This window comes from Rhinolophus sinicus, chromosome 1 (assembly GCF_057876585.1).
Source record: "Rhinolophus sinicus isolate RSI-liver-muscle chromosome 1, RSI-T2T, whole genome shotgun sequence".
Lineage (NCBI taxonomy): Eukaryota > Metazoa > Chordata > Mammalia > Chiroptera > Rhinolophidae > Rhinolophus > Rhinolophus sinicus.
The window spans coordinates 118137257-118157461 of record NC_142501.1 but is presented as its reverse complement, the minus strand read 5'-3'; the positions used below and the strand labels follow the sequence as shown (position 1 = coordinate 118157461).

At 38.2% G+C, this 20205-nt stretch overlaps 1 protein-coding gene across 5 annotated transcripts in view; it reads right to left on the bottom strand.

Annotated features, from left to right (window-relative positions):
• Positions 1 to 20205, bottom strand: part of PTER (phosphotriesterase related) — a 54789-nt gene that overhangs the window by 20684 nt on the left and 13900 nt on the right. For 4 of the 5 annotated variants that reach the window (XM_019746082.3, XM_019746083.3, XM_074324808.2 and 1 more), the window contains one exon: positions 1220 to 1690. In XM_019746082.3, the coding sequence (XP_019601641.3) occupies positions 1220 to 1651 (432 nt within the window). In that variant the 5' untranslated portion in view covers positions 1652 to 1690. Of the gene's footprint in view, positions 1 to 1219; positions 1691 to 10139; positions 10375 to 20205 lie in introns of all 5 variants that reach the window. The other variant, XM_019746081.3, reaches the window with a different exon arrangement.

Sequence of the window (20205 nt, the reverse complement as noted above, 5' to 3'; positions counted from 1 at the left end):
CTCATAATTGATCAAAGAAAAAGGCATTTTGCTGGCCAAATCTCAAATTCAACAAGTTATTCTAAATCAAAGATTCAGTAATATCTCACTGTGATTATTCAACAAGAAAGTCATGGCTTTAGGAAGCTACAGGAAAAACAAACAAACAAACAAAAAAGCATGACTTAATGAAAATATATTCAAATGAGAAAAAGAAATCTGTAATTTAACCTTAAGAGCATCTAGAACATAAAAAGACTGCCCTTGAATCTGTATCAACTGTACCAAGTAATTCTTTAATTCTCTCTTATTGATGCAGTGCTTTATCCTACATAGCGTAGAAAGTTCACAGCACACAATACTGATGTTACATTTTTGGTCATGTGTAGTTACTGCTACGAGTGGTTGGAATACTGTGCAATAGCTGACATTGTGACAGTCCTCAGATAGTATAAATATATAAAAAAAGGAAAGGCCTGATTAGAAAATAATGCAGATAAAATTTTGAAATAAAAGTATTTTAAAGATTAAGTGATTCTTTGCAAAGACTACAGCTTGACACGCTATGCCTATGAAGCAGGCAATGGAAGATACATACGAATATGTATAAACACATACATGTATGTATAGAAAGAGAGCACATACGTGCAAAAAAAAAAGGCTTACTGTTTACTTGTTCTTTTTGTCCGTGAAATATTTGCTTCTTCCTGCCCATTCTTGCTTAAAATCTTATTATGACAAAAACAGGGGAATGGATTTTCTTCCACCCCTCCTGTTTTGTAAAAGGCAAAGGAAACATATTTGCAAATGTGCCAAGTCTCTGCCTGCCAAGTTTCACCCTACAGTGAATTTTTATTGCTGTTTATTATAAAATCCAGAAAGAAAATTGAGGTTGTATACCTGAAGCTTATCATGGGAAACTGAGGTTTACAAACAGCCTGGGGCACCACACTTAGCATGGATATGAAATACTCTTATATGAATCTAAGTATGAACACGTTGAGTTTTTCAGTGACCAGTGCATTCTGATCACTTTTTCGTTGTGAAATGAAATGTTCCTAATTTGAGTCTCAATTGGCAGATGTCTTTGTTAGCTAGCAAATTTCTGTAGCACGCCCAGCTACGTCGGAGCCAATGACATTTCCCAATGTAGATGACACGTGGGGATAATCCAACATCTGAAGTTCTGGCTATTCAGAATGTATACACAAACACTGTTACAGAACTTAAGGCTTTTTACCTGCTCCACTGACATGGCTCTGGTCTCTGTAGAGTGAGTTGCATCCACATAAAACCCAGCTCCGGATATGATATGAACGCCTGTCTCTTCGGCAAGCCACTTCAAAGTCTGCACATCCCGGCTAATCCCGGTGGTCGTGTTCTCCACCAAAGCCCCTCCACCTCTGGCTTTAAAATACAACAATTCTTCCTTGATGGCTTCCGTCTCCTGATTCAACTGAAGATTCTCTTTATGGGAATAAGGGTTTTTCTGTATCCAAAACAAATTTTTCATCATAATAGGTTCCTTAGAGGTAGCTTCGTGACATAGAGGAGGTGGGCAGTAACAGCAGTCAAAGGTCATTGTCAAATGTTCATGGCTCAGGGTGCGGCCCAGTCTGTTTGGCTCCACCAGGCCCAAAACAGTTTGGACTTTGCCACTTAAGGAAGACATTTCTGATGGTACCAGGAGATTCTTTAAAAAGAGTGTTTTCTGGAAAAAAGAAAACAATAATCAGAAAATTTAACACACACATAAATTCTTTACGTAGGGGATAGGAGGCTGTGAATGTACCCCTGTGTAAGAAAGAATCAATGAAACCAGAGATACGATCTCACTTATCATCCTGCGACAGTCAGAGTCTGTCCCTTGTAAATTGTGTAAGTTCACTGCAGCTCTAAGTGACATGCAAGGTGTTAAATGTCCCCCAAGCACTTCCACTGGGAGTCCTCTGCCTGATTAAATCCCAACCTCATCTACTGGAAATATGTCTTGATATTCAGTTCACATTTTTCTTTTGCTTAATTTTATCTCATTAGTCATAGCTATACTTCCTTGGATAATGCAGCAGTAATCACCATTAAAAAAAAAAACTCTTCATAATCAATAACATATCAAAACCAGCCATGTATCAGAACTGTTTCATTTGTCATTTTTCAGCTAAATTAAATGTATTGGGGCTACTGATCATTCCAGCCTTCATTCACTATCCTACTGAACAAACTTCTGTTGAAGGCCCACCATGTGTCAGCAATCAGAGATAGAAAGAGGCATGAGACAAAATCTCTGACCTTGATGATTTCCCAGTTTATTCCCCACAAAATAACCGAGGGGAGCACTTAGGTTTACTAATGAAAAAACAAAAACAAACAAAGCCTCTCCACTCTAGATATGTTATTTTGTTTAGGGCACATCGTCAGAAACATACTTCAAAAATAATTAAAAGCAAAATGCAATATACAGATGATGCATTACAGAATTGTACTGGAAACCTATATAATTTTAGTAACCAATGTCACCCCAATAAATGTAATTAAAACAGCAAAAATCCTTAGTTAAAATGAAAGCAACTATGATTTATTGAAACTGAAACCTGCTGTCTTTAAAAAAGAGTAAATACCTCTCTATTTATCCTCTATTCACTTTCATGTGTAACACAAATTAAGTTTTCCCCAAGTTTCCATCAGTGACAGCAAGAGCCCCAATTCCAGCAGTTTCATTCAAAAGTACCTTTCCTAAATGAAGGGATTTCACTTGGAGAGGAAAAAAAGGCACCAATGAAGGTGGCCAAGAGCAAAACCCCTGCCAGAAACCAGTGTTCCATACTGAGCACCCACCAGACACATTCAGAGAACGGTGACAAAAACTGGCTGGGAACTGGGTAAAAGACAGTGCCTTTGGAAGCTCTCAAATTATTCCTTTAAAAGACATTCTGAAATGATGTTTCCCTACATCCCTTTGAAAGACTTCTCTGACTTTCTGAGCATCAGTTTTCTCATCTGTAAATTAGAGTAAAAACGTACATTTCATAGGCTTTCATAAGAATTAAATTAGGTACCACAGGTAAAAAGACCTGTTAAAGAATTTGGTACATATTGTGTTTCCCCGAAAATAAGACCTAGTCGGATAATCAGCTCTAATGCATCTTTTGGAGCAAAAATTAATATAAGACTCGGTCTAATTTTACTATAAAACCGGGTCAATATAATATAATAATAATATAATATAATATAATATAATATAATATAGGATAGGGTAATATAATATAATACCTGGTATAATATAATATAATATAATATAATATAATATAATATAATACTGGGTCTTATATAATATCGGGTCTTATATTAATTTTTGCTCCAAAGGACGCATTAGAGCTGAGCTGATTGTCTGGCTAGGTCTTATTTTCGGGGAAACATGGTAGAACACACTCAACAAATAGATTTGTTACGCTAGTTCTAGGAGCTATGATGTATCTCCTAGGTTATTTCTTTTCACAAAGAGTGGTTGATTAGAGAAGAAGTCAAGTGGGGGAGCAGTGGGAGTAAGACAAATTTTTAATGGACAAAATGCCTACATAAGGCAAGGTAAGGGTTGGGAAAAAGGGCGCACTGAGTTAAAGACCAATTTGCATCAAGCTACTGCGATTATCTGGAACTTAGTTAGGTGTGTGATGCATATTGGCCCAAGACGTATAAATGATTGATTTAGACTGTGTACCAGAGAACTTTAGGACTTGTAGCTGGCATGGCCATTCATGTTTGGTTGACAGTACTCTTTGGTAAGCCAAGTTTCCAACATCTAAATAATTCACATGGCGGCCATGATGACAGACGATGGCATCTGTTTAGAGAATCACTGTAGCTGCCTGTGACAACACAGGGCAATATTTTTCACTGATGGTGGCTAGGAACTACTTTTCAATGCTTTATTCCCTCTTACTGAGAGCAAGAGGTACATAGCTAGTTCTTTTAGTTGATGAACTCACAGTACCATTAATAATCGATTCAGTCTTTGATGGCCGTTCATTTGTTCTTTCCTTCCTTTTGGCTGAGTATCTTATAGATGTGTTCCTAGAGAGTCACTGGGGGCCAGAAGACTGATAAAAACACTATCACTTTTACTAGCAAACTACCAAACTGCATATTTAATTGACATACATTTGAAAGAGCAGTGTTGCTAAGTTTCAAGCTCACAGCTGTGAGTCTTTGTGGGGGGGGGAAATCACTTACGAAATGTCACCTCTTCTGGGAAATTCCTCTAAACGCTCTCAGGCAGAACTAGTTGGTGCTTCCTATGATCACAGACAATGTAACCCCTACTTAAAGGATAAGAAAAGATTAAGGAACAAACTGTAGCCAGCACGGCTCTAAGCTGGAATGTATCTTGTAGTGGGATAAAATATGTTTGTAGAGCTCATGGTTTCTGTGCAGCTAGGGAATACTCTTTGGTCCACACTCAGTCTGGAAGTTGTTTTTTCCTCCAAATACAGGCCAGCGTTCCATCATAGAGATGAGGGTTCCCTAGACACAGAGGACAGTAATGGACAGTGAGAGCTGCAGTGACCCCCCGACAGGAGTGACCCCCAACAATAAAATGCAGGCTTCTGACATTTTGCTGAAAATCCATGGGAAGCTTCATTCAGCATTAACACGTTCAGCAGTAACACAAGGTAGTGGGAAAGGAATAACTGGAGCTATAAACATGTGTGTCAAAGCTTTGTTGTGCTTCAAAGCAGAAATCTGAGTGGATGGAGAGACTGAGCATAGTTGGCAATTACTATTACATCCTGGTCAAAAGAAACAATCCTTCTAATTCCAATGGGTATAGACTCAAAAAAGAACATTAAAAGTGGGGGTGGGGAAGGGAAGAACAATAGAAGAAGAGAATAAGAAAACAGTATTCAACACTGAGCTAGAAACCAGAGACAATAGGTAGGATTTGTCAATTTGAAAATATGGGCATAAATTCACTCTTATAGAATATATAGCAAATTTGCCCAAGTATTGAAGATTGGGTGGTAGGTGGGTAGTCCCCGGGCAATTTTAGTTTCACTGAGGCTTTTGCCACAGCTATTTCATCCATGCTGCTTAGATTTTTTTTGTCTACCTAGGCTGAATATCCATTTCAGTTACATTTCACCTTTCAGAAGGTAGGCCTTCCTGAATATTCTATGTATGAATGAGTGGAGTTTCTCTTGAATGCATTTTGCTGTCCTCCGTATGTCACAGACATATGCCCTCTTCCTGGCTCTGGTGCATCGGGTCCTATAGACCTGGTGAAAGGTCCCTGCGGTGCAATTTTACGTATACTCGTCAATTTGGCAAGTTATGTCTGGCGAATTGGTTTTCAGTTCACCTATCTAACAGGGGTGTAAACTCTAATCTCTATAATAAATCCCTGAGTACATTTCACTTATAGTTGTTTTCTTTCCCTGATCAAACCCTAACTGATCAAAAATGGGAAGGCATTCCAGAGTTTTATGCAGGAGGCGGTATGAACTGAATAATCTGGCAGCCCCTTGGAGCATGGGACAGAAGGAGGTTCAGTGGGTGTTGCCAGAATTTGGGAAAAAATCAGGTGGTAGCTTGTTTTAAGATGACACCAGTGGCGATGGTGAGGAAGCAGCAGCAGTTAAGAGGTGCAGCAGATGGAAGTTTCTAACCGGTCTTGCTGGTGCTATAAAAGTTCCCCCACATAAATGGACGCCTAAGAAAAAAGTCCCGGCTGATGCAAATATGTGGGCACTCCTATTTTTTTATGGGTTATATCACACCACAGAGCGACGGTACTCTCTGAACACTGCCCTTAAAGCTGACTTTGATTTGTGACCAAAATATTTTAAAAACCACATACTATTTGTTAAAGCTCTTTTGAATACTTCTGCCACATGCAGGTTCAAGCCTGTGACATGTCTTTTCTCAAACAGCGTGGGTCTGGTGGCTGAACCGCGGTGACACAAGGATTTCCTCCTTGCACATATTACATGTCCACTTGCTCAGATATTTATGGTTAAATGGCCCTAGTGCATGGAGATTTATAACTTTTCATATTAAACATTGTCAAAAAAAAATCAATAACCATGTTCTGGATAAAGAGAAAGAAATCCAACCACTTCAGTGTGCCGAACAATAACGGGACCCAGCAAGTTCTTCCAGCTATGACATAAATAAAGCAAAACCACTCAGAGATAGAATGAGCAGCTTGTATCTTGTATTTAAAAAAAAAAAAAAATGGTAGGTGTTGTTCCCAAGCCTTTTTACCCCCCTCTGTGACTAAAGAAGTAGGACATACAACCTGGGGATATTTCCAAATTCCAAATAACAAATATAAAGATGGTGGCAGAGATGTACCTAGGAAGTGACACTCCTGGAAAAAAGCTTTCACAGACGGGTCTGCCAGGGGAAGGTGCCCTCCTCTGGGTCAGCTCAAGCCTTTCCTGCCCTGCACTCTTTGAGGTGAATAGTTCATCTAAGCTGACAGGTCAGTTAAGTCAAGTGATTTTTAAAGTCAGAAATCACATCGGGCTGCTCCACTGAAGGCATCAGGCTTGTGGCTTAACTGACTCTAATCAAACCCTGTGCTAACTGGCCAACCCTTCAAGTCACACACACGCTATAACGTTCGTTGGTCAATAGCATTAGTATGACGTTGAGGTCAATGGTGGACCACATATACGACAGTGGTCCCCTAAGATTTTAATGGAGCTGAAACATTCCTATCGGTTAGTGATGTCGTAGCCTCCTAACGTGGTAATGCAACGCGTCACTCACCTATTTGTAGTGATTCTGGTGGAAACAAACATATTAGGCTGCCAGTCATGTACAAGTACAGCACAGGTAATTATGTACAGTACCTAATACTTGATAATGACAATAAACAACTATGATACTGTTTATCTAGTTACTATACTTGTAATTGTTATTTTAGAGTGTACTCTTTCTACGGATAGTTTTTTTAAACACTGCATTGTAAAACAGTATGCTGTGTTATGCCAGCAGCAGCCTCATGCATTTCATGTTTATTATGTTTCTTGATCGTATCATTTCTCTTGTGTTTGATTTAGTCGCATGTTGTTATGGACAGTTACATGCTGTACAGACTTGCAGCCTAGGAGCGACAGGCTGTACCATAGAGCCTGGGTGTGTGGTGGCCTAGACCATCCAGGTCTACGTAAGTGCACTCTAGAATGTTCGCACGATGAAATCACCCTAATGTCTCATTTCTCAGAATGTATCCCCATCATTAAGCGGTACATCACTGTACTGGCTTCTTAAATTTGTTATCTGTCAACAAACTGAAAATGTTTTCTCCTTAATAAGAGAAAAGGTGAGAGGGAGGAGGAGGGGAAGGAAGGAGAGTGGAGGGGAGGAGAGGGCGGGAGGAAAAAGCCACTATCTCTACTCAGGTCAAAATTCAGCATTACTCACCACATATTATACCGTGTTTCCCTGAAAATAAGACCTAGCTGGACAATCAGCTCTAATGTGTCTTTTGGAGCAAAAGTTAATATAAGACCCTGTATTATATTATATTATACTATACTACATTATATTATATTAAAGGTCCAGTCTTATAGTAAAATAAGACCAGGTCATATATTAACTTTTGTTCCAAAAGACGCATCAGAGCTGATTGTCCAGCTAGGTCTTATTTTCGGGGAAACACGGTAGTAACATCCGAGAGTTAGGACAAGTGTAGTGTTGTCAAAACACTGTCTATGAAACTGACCTTTATGTTTTTCTTCACTTGGAAAACTGAGATCTAGCTCATCTTAGCTCTTCTCATTCTCACAAGAAGGTTACACACTCAGTACTGTGAGAATGTGTGATGTAAATTTGATTTTGCTACTCACATATAATCCTGGGAGTGAAACATATACCACACTGCTTTATACAGCAGTTACAACTTTTTTCTTCATAAAGACCTCTCCACATTGAAGTGAGTGCTCAGCTTTTCATAGAAAAATTTCTCTTCCATGGATTCCTAGTAATAGGTTGTCTCCTGTTTTGAGCAAATTGCACAGCTGGCCCTTAACTGTATTTAGTCATTAAAGAGCTTAAAATTTGTGTTAAATTCCTGGAAAATCACAAATTAATGTTTAAAACATATAAAACACCCATATTCCTCACACAATTTCATTTGGAAAGCTATTCTTGAGGTGGTTTGGTTTTGTTGAAAGAACATTAAGTTTGGATCAAGAGCTCTTGGCTCTTCCACTAAGTAGCTGTGTGACTTTGGGCAAGTTACTTAACTACTCTGAGCCTGTTTTCCCACTTGTGAAATGAAGGGGTTGAACCAGATGACTTCCAGATGACATCCATGCTTCTGTGATATCCTTTAACTGGAAATGGATAGTATTGACTTTCTATAGATTATTTACTATCCACAAAGGCTATACTTTAAGAACAGTTTTTCAAATGTATATTTTATACAAGTGCATACATACATACATGTACATGAAGAGAGAAAGAGAGAGAGAGAGAGAGAGAGAGAGAGAGAGAGAGAGAGATTGAGATTATGTGAATGAATTTAAGTTTTACATCCTTCTAAGTTTAAATGAGAACTATAGGAGGGATGAATAACCCTGAACTGGGAGTCCAGGCTCCAGTGTTTCCTAGCTGTGTGATTGTAAAAGCTTATAATTCTCACCCCAATAAACGTTAATTTAAAAAAAAAAAAAGATTACAGTGAGTTAGTTTCCTCACTTGAAAACTGGAATCATATCTACTGCATAAGATTTGGAATGAAAAACAGGCAAGATGATACATAAAAGCACTACCTAAATTACCGGGTTTCCCCAAAAAATAAGACCTAACCGGAAAATAAGCTGTAGCATGATTTTTCAGGATGCTCGTAATATCAAATAAGCCCTAACGCGTCTTTTGGAGCAAAAAGTAATGTAAGACTCTGTCTTATTTTTGGGGAAATACGGTAGGGCTTATTTTATATTACAAGCATCCTGAAAAATCATGCTAGGATTTATTTTCCAATTAGGTCTTATTTTCGGGGAAACATGGTATAAATGTCCACAATTACTACATTTCGACTTATTTTCCAAATATTTTCTGAGTATCCTTAGGCAAATGAATTTAAATTTGTTCTTTAAAAAAAAAAACAATAAGGGGCTGAAGTCTCTGATCAAACTGAGGCTCTAATTTTGCTTATAAATGAATTCTTTCATATGAGGCCTGTGGTTGTTCAAAGCAGTTTGACTTTACGCTTGACATCTCAGCTCATTAGGTTTTGGGAAATGACCCACAGAAGTGATTATAGCTATAGGAGGTCATTGTTCTCTATGGATAACTGGTATTGGGAATGCCTTTTTAAATGAATGCACATAGTACAGTGTTAGCTGGTCTCCACAGATGGCTTTCGGTGAACCGTGCCTTCCAATAGTCACGTCCTCACGGAGCCCCCTTCCACACTGAACCTGAGCTCACCTGTGACTTGCTTTAACCAATAGAGTGCGGCAGAAGTGATGCTACATGTCAACTTGGGACCTAAATCTTTGGAAGTAGCTTCTGCTTTTGTGCTTTGGGGAACCTTGAGATGCAGTGTAGGAAGTCTGGCTACCCTCCCATGTGGAGAAGGAGAGACCACGTGGAGAGAGAGCCTCCCCCCCTCACCCGTCACCCTAGGGTGCCCACTGAACTCAGCCTTGTCAAGGGATTAGAAAAGTGAGTGAGTTATCTTGAACATTCTAACCCAGCCCAGATCCCACATGACTGCAGGCCCAGCTATAGCCAACCCGGCAGAGTCTCGCCCATCCGCAGAATTATGAGAGATAATAAATGGTTGTTTGAAACTAGTGTTTTGGGAATGGTTTGTTACATAGCAAGAGATAACCAAAATATATGGAGACCAATGCTGAGCCACATTTAAAGGACTTGATTAAGATTTCAAATTAGGAAAATAAAATAAATCTGACAAAAAGAAGTCATAATTATAAATATGTCCTAATTCTTAGAACAAAGAATTAATTGAATGTTGGAATTTGGGGGAGGACAAAATTATGTGATATGACATCCTTTACTTGACTCTTGCACACCAGTGATGAAAAAGGTGATTTTTGTAAATACATTTCACTTTTTTTTTTTTTTTTTACCAAAGTCCTCTTATTAACCAATTGTTATGTAACTTAATATTCAGAAGCACTTACCCTGACACTTTCCATGCCCAAGTTTTTCCTCTTGGGCTGTCAAGAGTCTAAGACTGTCACATCCTCGTTGGACTTCGTATGTGGGTTAGCATTTCTCCAATATTACTTTTATCAACTCCATAACAAACTGCGTCTTCTAAAGAAAGTTTACTTTGCAATCTATTCACATCTTATTACTTGATATTTATGCATGTTTATTGTAATCAGCCAGCAATGAAGAAAAAGATGCTGGATGCTAGGCAGGAACAGAAATTAGTGTAAGTAGGAATGCTTGAATGGGGATTCATGTTTGAGTGGTCAGTTCATTAGTGCATCGATTTGGTTTACCTCTTAACTCGGGTCGGGGGCACATGTATTGAAGATACCATATAACGAGATTTAACGGCATCTCCCAGCACATGTCACATTGTACTGAATTGATCTATTAAGGGATTTGACTCTGTTTAACTGTATGCTCAGTGTGTGTGTGTGTGTGTGTGTGTGTGTGTGTAGGAGGGGAACGGGGGGGGGGTCTCTCTTTCATCCCTTATACTTACATAGTCTCTAGCATTTGGTTTCCATCTTTGAAACCGAACTGAGAGAAAGAAAGTACAGTTGACCCTTGAACAATGCGAGGGTTACGGGTGCCAACCCCCGCACAGTTGAACATCCAAGTATAACTTTTGACTCCCCCAAAATTTAACTATAGTCATCCCTCGATATCAGAGGGGGACTGGTTCCAGGACCCCCACGGATTCCAAAATCCCCAGGTGCTGCAGTCTCTATGTAAAACAACGCATAGAGTCAGCTCTCCCCATCCTTGGAGTCAACCAAACAGGAATTGAAAACAGTGTTTTGGATCCAAGGTTGGGAACCTAAGGATGTGAAAGTAGAGCTATGGATGGCCGACTGTATATTTATTGAAAAAAAAAATCCATGTATAGGCGGATCCACGTAGTTCAAACCCATGTTGTTCAAGGGTCAACTGTAATTAATTTGTGCCTTAATTAAAGAATGAGCGAAATAGCCAAAATTTCATTGTAAAATGAATAAAGATTTAGTATAAATCTGAAATGCCAATAAGATGAAAGTTTCCCTTTTTTTGTTGTTGAAGTTTGCAAGTGAAATGCACATGTAATATATAGAATCAGACTCCAAATCCAAATTTGTAGAATGAAAATATCCTACAAATAATTACTTTTCCTTTTATGTACAAACATCACAGTCTAGTTGAAATTACACATTCTTAGTGACAGGTGAAGAGCGTGGTGGGTATATACATAAACTTCTCATGCTTACAAACTAAACCTGAAGCATGGTGTATTTTTCAAAAAATAATTCCAGATGATACAACATAATGGAATACTGTATAAACTTCAAATAACTGTCCAAATACCAAATAACAATTAACTCAGATATTTATTTGGAAGTACTGCTGCCAGAGAAACCCCAAAACATAATGGGAGAGAGGTATGCTTGATTTTAGTTTCTCATGAATAGTGCTAAGGAATAAAATCATTTATGATGTATAACACATTTAAGAAACTTAACTTGCATTTGAAACACAGGAAGCATCCAATAACCATTTGGAGTTTTTCATGACTAGAAACCTAGCTTCACACTTCAGGGAAAAAGCTGTCCGCTTACATGCCAGCTTAGTTCTAAAAGTTAACAGACGCGGTTATGTTGTGAGGATCCAACAGAAAGCATCATTTAGGAGACACTTAAAACTACGTAATATAATATTGTCAATTATAACTAAAGAAAAGACATCCAACTGCTTACTGATTGGTTTGTGAAAGATAAGAAAGAGGGACCTTAGAGAGGGTGGTGATGCAATGGCAGTCCATATACAATACCAGCAAAAATATACAATACTGGCAAAAATGCAAATTTACCCAACTTTTCTGAAAAGCAGTTTAGCAGTATGCACCTAGAGTCCTAAAACATTACTTTGCCTCTAGGAATCTGTCTTAAGGAAATCTTTAGATACGTGTAAGAAATATTTATGCACACATGTTTCACTACGGCGTTATTTAGAATAGAGACCAAAATAGCCTATAACGTGGGCCTGTTTACCTATACGATGGAACATTATGCAAACATTCAAGTTATATTTTCAAAGACTATTTAATGGTGGAGGAAAATGCCCTTATTATAAGAAAAAACAAAATACAAAACTATTGAACGTATTATAAATTTATGGAGAGTGTATACATCTACACGTATGTAGAGCTTAAGTAGAAATATTAAAATGTTACGTGTGTCTTTGGGTAGTAGAAGGAACAAAGATAGATACTTTTTTTCTTTGATGCAATTTAATGTACTTTTCAGATTTTTATGTTTATCTATTTCATTTATAATAAGTAAAGGGGAATAAAATGGGAAAAGATCAATGTTACCAGTGTAAACCTATCTGATGCTTATACTAATATCACAGGTAAAATAATAGAATATAGATCTTGAACCCTCCAACTAAAATACACAGACAGGAAAAGATTTATGAACTCTAGAGCTATTTCAAATCCTTCTTTATTATCATAGAATTGCTAATTTGCCAGTCATGCCTGAGATTTGATGTTGTTCGTGTGCAAATATTTCTGATCAAATTACAGGTCTTTGCAGTGGCTCTGGTTCACTTTGATTAAATTCAGATTGTCTGACCAAGTCCTTCATGGACTGATCTAGATTCTAGTGGAAGTCCTGAAGCCCAGTGAGAATTCTGGCAAAGGTTCAGCAGTCTGAGTAATTTTTATCACAGTCAAACCACACAAGGACCAAGATCCCTCTATTGAATACGCTCCTGTATGAGCTTAGGCATGCAGATAGGGGTTGTCAAGGAGACATTTCAGAGGAAAGAAATTATAAAGTATGGGTCATCATTTATTTATAAGTGAAAAAGAAGGATCACAAGAAATAAATGTTAAGTAAAGATAGACCATATAAAAAGAAAACCATAAAAAGAATTTTTTTTTCTTTTAGGAGGGTTAACAGCATTTGGCAGGTTAGCAGAAAAACAGTAAGAAAGATAAAACAAAAAACAGTTATCATAGATTCAATAAATATTTGGCATCCCTTAAGTATAAGACTAGATGCTAAGCAGGTGTGGCCAACGGGAGATACAAAGATAAGAGAGAATGCCCACCCTTATTTGGAGTCTGGGAACCAACGGTGATGCCTTTCATTCATTTACTAAGCTATTATTTACTGAGCTCCTACCGTGTATTAGGTACCACACAAAGCATGTTGTATTTATCTCAAATGTGCCTGGGTTGGTATTCTGTAAGGAAATTGAGGCCAAGAAAAGTGAAGAAACATATCTACAGTCACAGAGCTGGAAAGTTGCAATTGGAATCTGGGTCTGTGTGGAGAATGCACACAGATGGATTATGACCAGCACTTCACAGAGTTCTCCTGGGATTCATCAGACCAGTTTAGCCAACGATGACAACAACTGCAACCTTACTGGATAACTACTATGAGTCGAGCACCGCACATAACAATTTACTTAGGTCACTGTATTTAGTCCTCAGACAGAATTTAGACGACTGCATTCTCTACTCTTTTTCTGACATCACCTCTACCTAACTGCCCGTGTCAAAAAATAACCCAAGTTTCATCCAAGACGTTTGCCTCACTCCCACATACTTGGTTTCTAAATGCCATACATCCCACCACTTGCTGGCTCTTTAATTCGCCTTTCCGTCTTCATCCTCGTAACCACTACCTTAGCTGGAACCACTGTCATCTCTCAGATGGATCACAGTAAGAGCTTCTAAACGGGTGCTGCATGCCTTTCTGATCTGCCTTCACCCTGCCTTACAGACCTGGACGTATCTCTTGAATAGCCTTCCTTCCGACCCTGAGAAACAAATTTGAACCTGGAGCCTGGTGGTGCCCCTTCAACCCATGTAGGGCTCCAGCCATGTTGAACTGCCCGTCCTTCTCTGAAGTCAACACGTCTGCATTGGTCTCAGGTCTTTGAATGTGTTTCTGCCTCTTTTTCCTGAGCTTACAAACCCAATCCACTCCCACACCGCTTCCCCAACCCTTTTCCTTTCCTGGCTAACTTTCACTGGACCTTCAGGGTGGGGCTTTGGCGCCATTTCTAATTAGAAGCATTTCCAGATGTTCTTCCTTGTTGTTTAAGCAATCTGGGTGAGATGCTGATTTTAGGTTCTCTCCTAGCACATCAAGTTTAACCTTGAAACTCAACCTCGTACATTAATGTCTCTCTCTATTAGACTTTGAGCTCCTTCAGGGCAGAGCACATGTATAACTTCTCAGTTCCCATCTTCCTGCAATGCCCGGCACATAGTGGGTACTTAACTCACATTTATATGCTTGCTTGTTTTAATCAAGCTTTATTCCACAAAGAAATTGAAGTAACTTGCACAGAACACACATACGGTGAAGAAAACATATTAAAGCAGGAGCAGGGACATTAGAAATGGAAGAAAAATCAGGACCAGAAAGGAAGAACAGGTTAGCAATTGTTAGCAAAAGGCTAAAAAAATTGTCCTGGGATATTTAATATATTTCTGACAGGAGATCAAAACCCACCCCTTTCATGGCATATCACATGATTTTCCTAAGTCAAAACAGCTGAAAACTATGAAAAAACATGGCAAATGTTTTCCCCAACTTTTTGGGCTATGGATTTTGATACCATGTTTGGTTTTACAACTTTCCTGTATCTTTATGCTCCAAGTTCTCAGATGGTCATAAACATGCTGTTTTAGGTATTTCATCTGTGCCCAACACAATACCACACAGGAATACATGTGCTTTTTAACTTTTTTAAACTTTCCGTTGCTAAATAAGACTCTAGAACATATAAAAACAACAGTAAGTGACTTTCTCTTCAAGGGCATTTCCTATCTGAATGGGTAGTAGCCAATTATAAATCAGGAAACTAAAAATACTTAGTAAAATTACAGTAGGTAATTCATAGCAGGAACCATTTCTTTACAGGAGAAACACTAGATAATGGCTGTTAGGCTAGTTTTTTAGATGTATCGACCATCCACACTAATTTCTTTTTAAGGCAGTTTAATTTTTAAACTATCTTCCTTGAATCACAGAGAGCATTTCAGTTGCACGAATAACTATATATCTAAAAGGTATTTCCCAGAAAATCATCTCAGGTTCTTTATTTTGAAGACTACACAGTAGACTCTCTTTGGAAAGTCTTGACTTTCGCTATCCTGCTTAACTAATTCAGAGTTTAAAAGAATCAGTGAGGTGTGTGTACTTTTAGATTGTCAGGCCTACTCTGTTTCATGTAAAACATGGTAGTTAGGCTGAAAAATGGTTGAGTGTCACTGTAAGGAAATCTCTTCCATCCTGATTCTAGCCCTTCTTGTCTTGTTCTCCTGATTTCCAAACACGGCCTGCTGCCTACGTGGACAGGTGAATGACAAATGCCACCCATGCGTGATGAAAAGGAGAGTCTCACATGTAACTAGGTTTTGTGCTGGTAACCACTTTAATCCCATGCCACCCACAGAGAAGTAGGTACCAACTGAGCTATGTTAGCAATTGGCAAGGAAGCAGATATTCTTTAAGTGTCTGTTCAACCGATGAACAGTTTTCGTTCTTTCCCTGCTTCAGCTCCACACTGGTGGCCAAAAGTAGTCTGATGTTTTCATGAGCATCTTGGCTTCCTTATAGTCGTGTAACCAGCTAGTGTTATTCTCCTTGAAATATTGAGAAAAGCTGCTTTGATTTATAGGTTTGAGGGGATACCATGAGCCTTAAATTCTCAGAGCATAGGAAGGCAACATAAAGGAGTTGCTTTCCAGGCACCCACAGATTTCAGCTGAATACATTTCACGTCAATGTGGCAAATGTTTGCTGAGGATCTACTATGTCCAAAGGAGGATACTATGGGAAACAAAGATGAAAAAGAAACAACCTTGCCCTAGAAAGCTGAAGAGCCACACTATACCCTCCCCCGCACCCTAAAACCAGCCTGGCACATGGTGAGCATTCAATGCAGGATTGATATTTTTTTATATCTTAGTGGGACACCTATGATATAAAACACAGTGCAGTAAATGTTAGAAAAGAGGTCCAAAGCCAAGTGCATCAAGGCATTGCGTCTAGACATTCACTGCTACTGGAGGGATTGGAAATGCTTCCTGGAGGAGGTGACATTTCAGCTAGGCCACAGAACATTAAGAGAATTTTTACAAGGAGGCATTCTGGTGACAGGAACAATGGAGGGCATGTTTCAGGATTTGCCGAGTCTCAAACACAGGTTGTAGGTCAGGTCCATAGTGGAAAACACGGACTCCTGGGCTGTCCCCGAAGGATGAGGTCTGTATGAGGATGGTAGTTAAAAGAGCAGTATGAGTACACACCGGATGCTGGAGACAGGAGGCCAGAAGATGATTTAGGAAACTAAAGCACTTTTCATTGTTCCTCAGGGATTTTAAGAGTAGGACTACATTTTCAGGGCACAGGAAATCTAGAAGAGCACTCTTTCTTTTTCCCCCCTTCAAACTTACAAAAGCGTTACAACGACAGCTGTATAAGGTACTTTTCACAACCATAGTTTGGAAACCAAATTGGAAAGTCTTAAAAGTTAACTAAAATCAGCACGACTTCAATATATAGAGACCCTAAATGGGAAAAAATTTAATCTAAACATCTACAACAATGAGAAAGTTCATGGTTATTGAACTGTCAATTCTCAAACCCACACCATGACCACTATTAATATAGCACTGTATGAATGTGTCTTCCTGAAACACTAACTGCATTGGAGCCCAGCTTCCTATATTGCTGGTTTCATTCCCTTCAAGAGATGATGGAATTTTAAAGTATTATCTACAATAAGAAGGTTGTGTGCTTCTCTGAGGAACATAAGGCACTCTACACACTAATTAAATCTCCTAACGTCCCTGTGAAGTAGGCATGGGATCCGCAGAAGGTGAGTCACCGAAAAGTACCCAACTAGAAGACTGGACCATAGGACATAGGATGATATCCACTTTTATTATTATTGTTCCCATTTCACCACCAAGGAAATGGGGGGATTATTCAGACAAAGATGATGGCCTATCTTCCGTTTTCACTGAAGGCAGAATACACTGCTGTAGGCTCTGGAAGCATCCCTCGGGAGACGTTAAAGAACAGTATAAAAACCGTGATCTCTGAGAGTCGACTGACACTTAACAAAATGAGCACCGAAAATGCGCACCGAAGAAAATATACATCGCCCTTTTCTCACAAAAGAACACAGGACAAGAATCGTCCTTAGCTTTGATTGACTGGTTCCTCAGGAACTCAGCAGGGTGCTGCCCACAGCTTCCTTCCCTAGGCGCCCAGGGGAGAGGAGTGGGCACCAGTCTTAAGGGTGTCATATTGGGAACAGAGTTGGTTATGCTAAAGACGCAGTGTAAATTGCAGGGCTAGACAAAATGGAAAGGAGTAGAAAACTAAACTAGACCTGAGCCTTGGTTCTACCCTTTGGGTGATATTAATAGTACCGACTCTAAAGTCAACTTCTGTAAAGCCAACACATGTACAGTTATCATATATGAGCTAGTGGATAAACCAACTCCACTGTTTATAAAGGAAATGAAAGGGCCCAAACCACTTTACCAGAGTGTGACACCACTCTCCCAATCTATCCACCTCCTGACATCCCAGAAAATATAGTCATGGCTCTTCCCAGGAAGCAAAGATCCCAGTGTATGTGTGTGTGTGTGGGGGGGAATCATAAAGAAGATAAATGCTATCATTTACTAATAATCTTGTATCACTGAAGTCTGAAAAGCAAATAGAGATACAAATAATGATATCCTATGGCAGTATTTGGTTGTCAGATGGTTATATTCATCTACAATATACTTAAAATTATTTAGATTATCATAAAAATGAAAACACAGAATCAAAAATTTTGTTGAGACTTTGTAGATCCTCACGTTTGAGAAAAAGTTTTAAGATAGTGTTTATTAATGGGTCTAGAAAAGAAGACAACAAAGTTTGCCTAGTCCTAAAAGAGGGCGGCACCTGACACAGAACCTCTTTTAGGGGAAGACTAGTGTTTAATGTACTAAAAATAAATTTACAAAGAGCTTATTTCCTCTCCTGAAAACTGATTTACTGCAATGGGATCAGGGGCAAATTTGTAATAATTACACATGATGTAGAGGAATAATCACTCTTTCCCAATCTGAGATGAAAAAAAAAAATCTAATGGATTCTCTAGATTAAAACAAACTTCCAAAATTAGGAAAATTCCCTACAGCCAAATAAATGTTAACTAATCCCTGGTCACCTATATGCATTTAAACATAAAGGGGATGTGATTTCTTATATATTTCCCCATGAAAAATAAAGTGCCATAAAAGATTTAGAAAGATTTGTCTGGCACCGTATTTTAACTTGGTACCTTAATCATTGCTATCACCTGCTTCCTAAGAATTCACAGAAAGAACATATTTTAAATATTATTCAATATAACTATTTATATACTTGTATAATTGTGCAAAAGTTTCCTTTCTAACTGTACTTTAACAATATTGCACGTAGACCAAAGGAATATACTTTTAATCTTTGGATTAGATTTATATCTGCAACTTTAATAATGTTAATAAATTTCCTAAATTAAAAATAAATTTAAGTCAAATTACAAATCTGCTAAGACACATCACATTATTAAATAAGGTATTGTTTTGAATTAAGATGAATGGTTTTCCAGTAAGTAAAATATATTTATTAAATGTTAATATGAATAATACTGTATTTATAATTAAAATAGGTAAGTTTCAGTTAATGTTAAATGCTATTTGATCTCAGAATTTTTGAACTGAAAGGGACTATGGAGATACACCACTTAATTCAATGACTTTATTTTTAGATGCAAACACTGAGTCCCTGATCTTTTGAAGGCCAGATTAGAACCCAAACTCCTAACGGGTCAGACAAATGTTTCTTTTATTTAACTATAAACATCACATAAGTCATGCTAGTGTCCATTAATATGGAGGGACTATTCAGGGGTGGCATCACTCACTGGCCTAAGGAAGAAGCTATGATTATCTAGGACCGGAAAAGCTAACACCAACTCCACCGGTGACATGAAGAAGCAAAGCATTTAATTGCACTGTGCTTTCATTTTTCCTAATTACAAAAAATTACCTGAGTAATTTAGACTTCCCTACTTAAATTGGTTGTTGCCAAAAGTGGTAATAAAAATAACTCTAAAGCATACAGTGTATCTAAGTGAGAACTAAATACTTAATAAAAACAACTCATCTTCTCTATATTTAAACCAAGGAGTAATAACTACTTTGAATCATATTTAAGAGGGAGTATATATTAGCTAGTGTGTGTCCTTATAACAGCTGAACAAGTTAATGCAGGGGTATATGTAACAAGTTCCATTGCTCCTAAATTTTCCTAGTTTTTCATAACATGTCTTTAGGTTGACCTAAGCTGTAGAGTAACTACCAGTTGAGAACAAACTACAACTCTTTGCATCATTCAATCGTAAACAGAGGGAAGTGTTAATGAGCTGCCCCAACATGTTGCTCTCAGAATCTGAAAAGTTGACTACAAAACTATCCTGTAACCGATATATGCGGGGCATAAATCCTGCCAAATACCATTTCCTAACAGTAAAATATGTGTCCTGGGTGACATGTAAAATCTTCCAGCTTGAGCTGACCTTTAAAAAACAAACAAAAACTTATCAACTGGATTCCCCTGAATAAGAAATAGATCTTACAACTGGAAGGGAGGGGAAGAATGAATACTTATGTTTTAAAAGAATTGTATAATGCACCTTTTTGAAGCAAAAGAATAATACATACTGGTACTATACACAGGAATAGTCTGAAAGAAAATACCGAGAGATGCTCATCCAGGTCATTTCTAGGGAGTAACATTTTTTTTTTCTTCTTTGTGCTTATCTGTTTAGTCTGATTTTGGACATGGATTAATTCTGTTGTAGTTTTGAAAAGGTTACTTTTCATGGAAAAAAAAATAATTTGCTTTCATCTCTTGGATTGAAGGAGGTAAGGTACAATCCTACCCACTTCGAAAATGAAAACAAGAAGGCTTGAAATGTCAA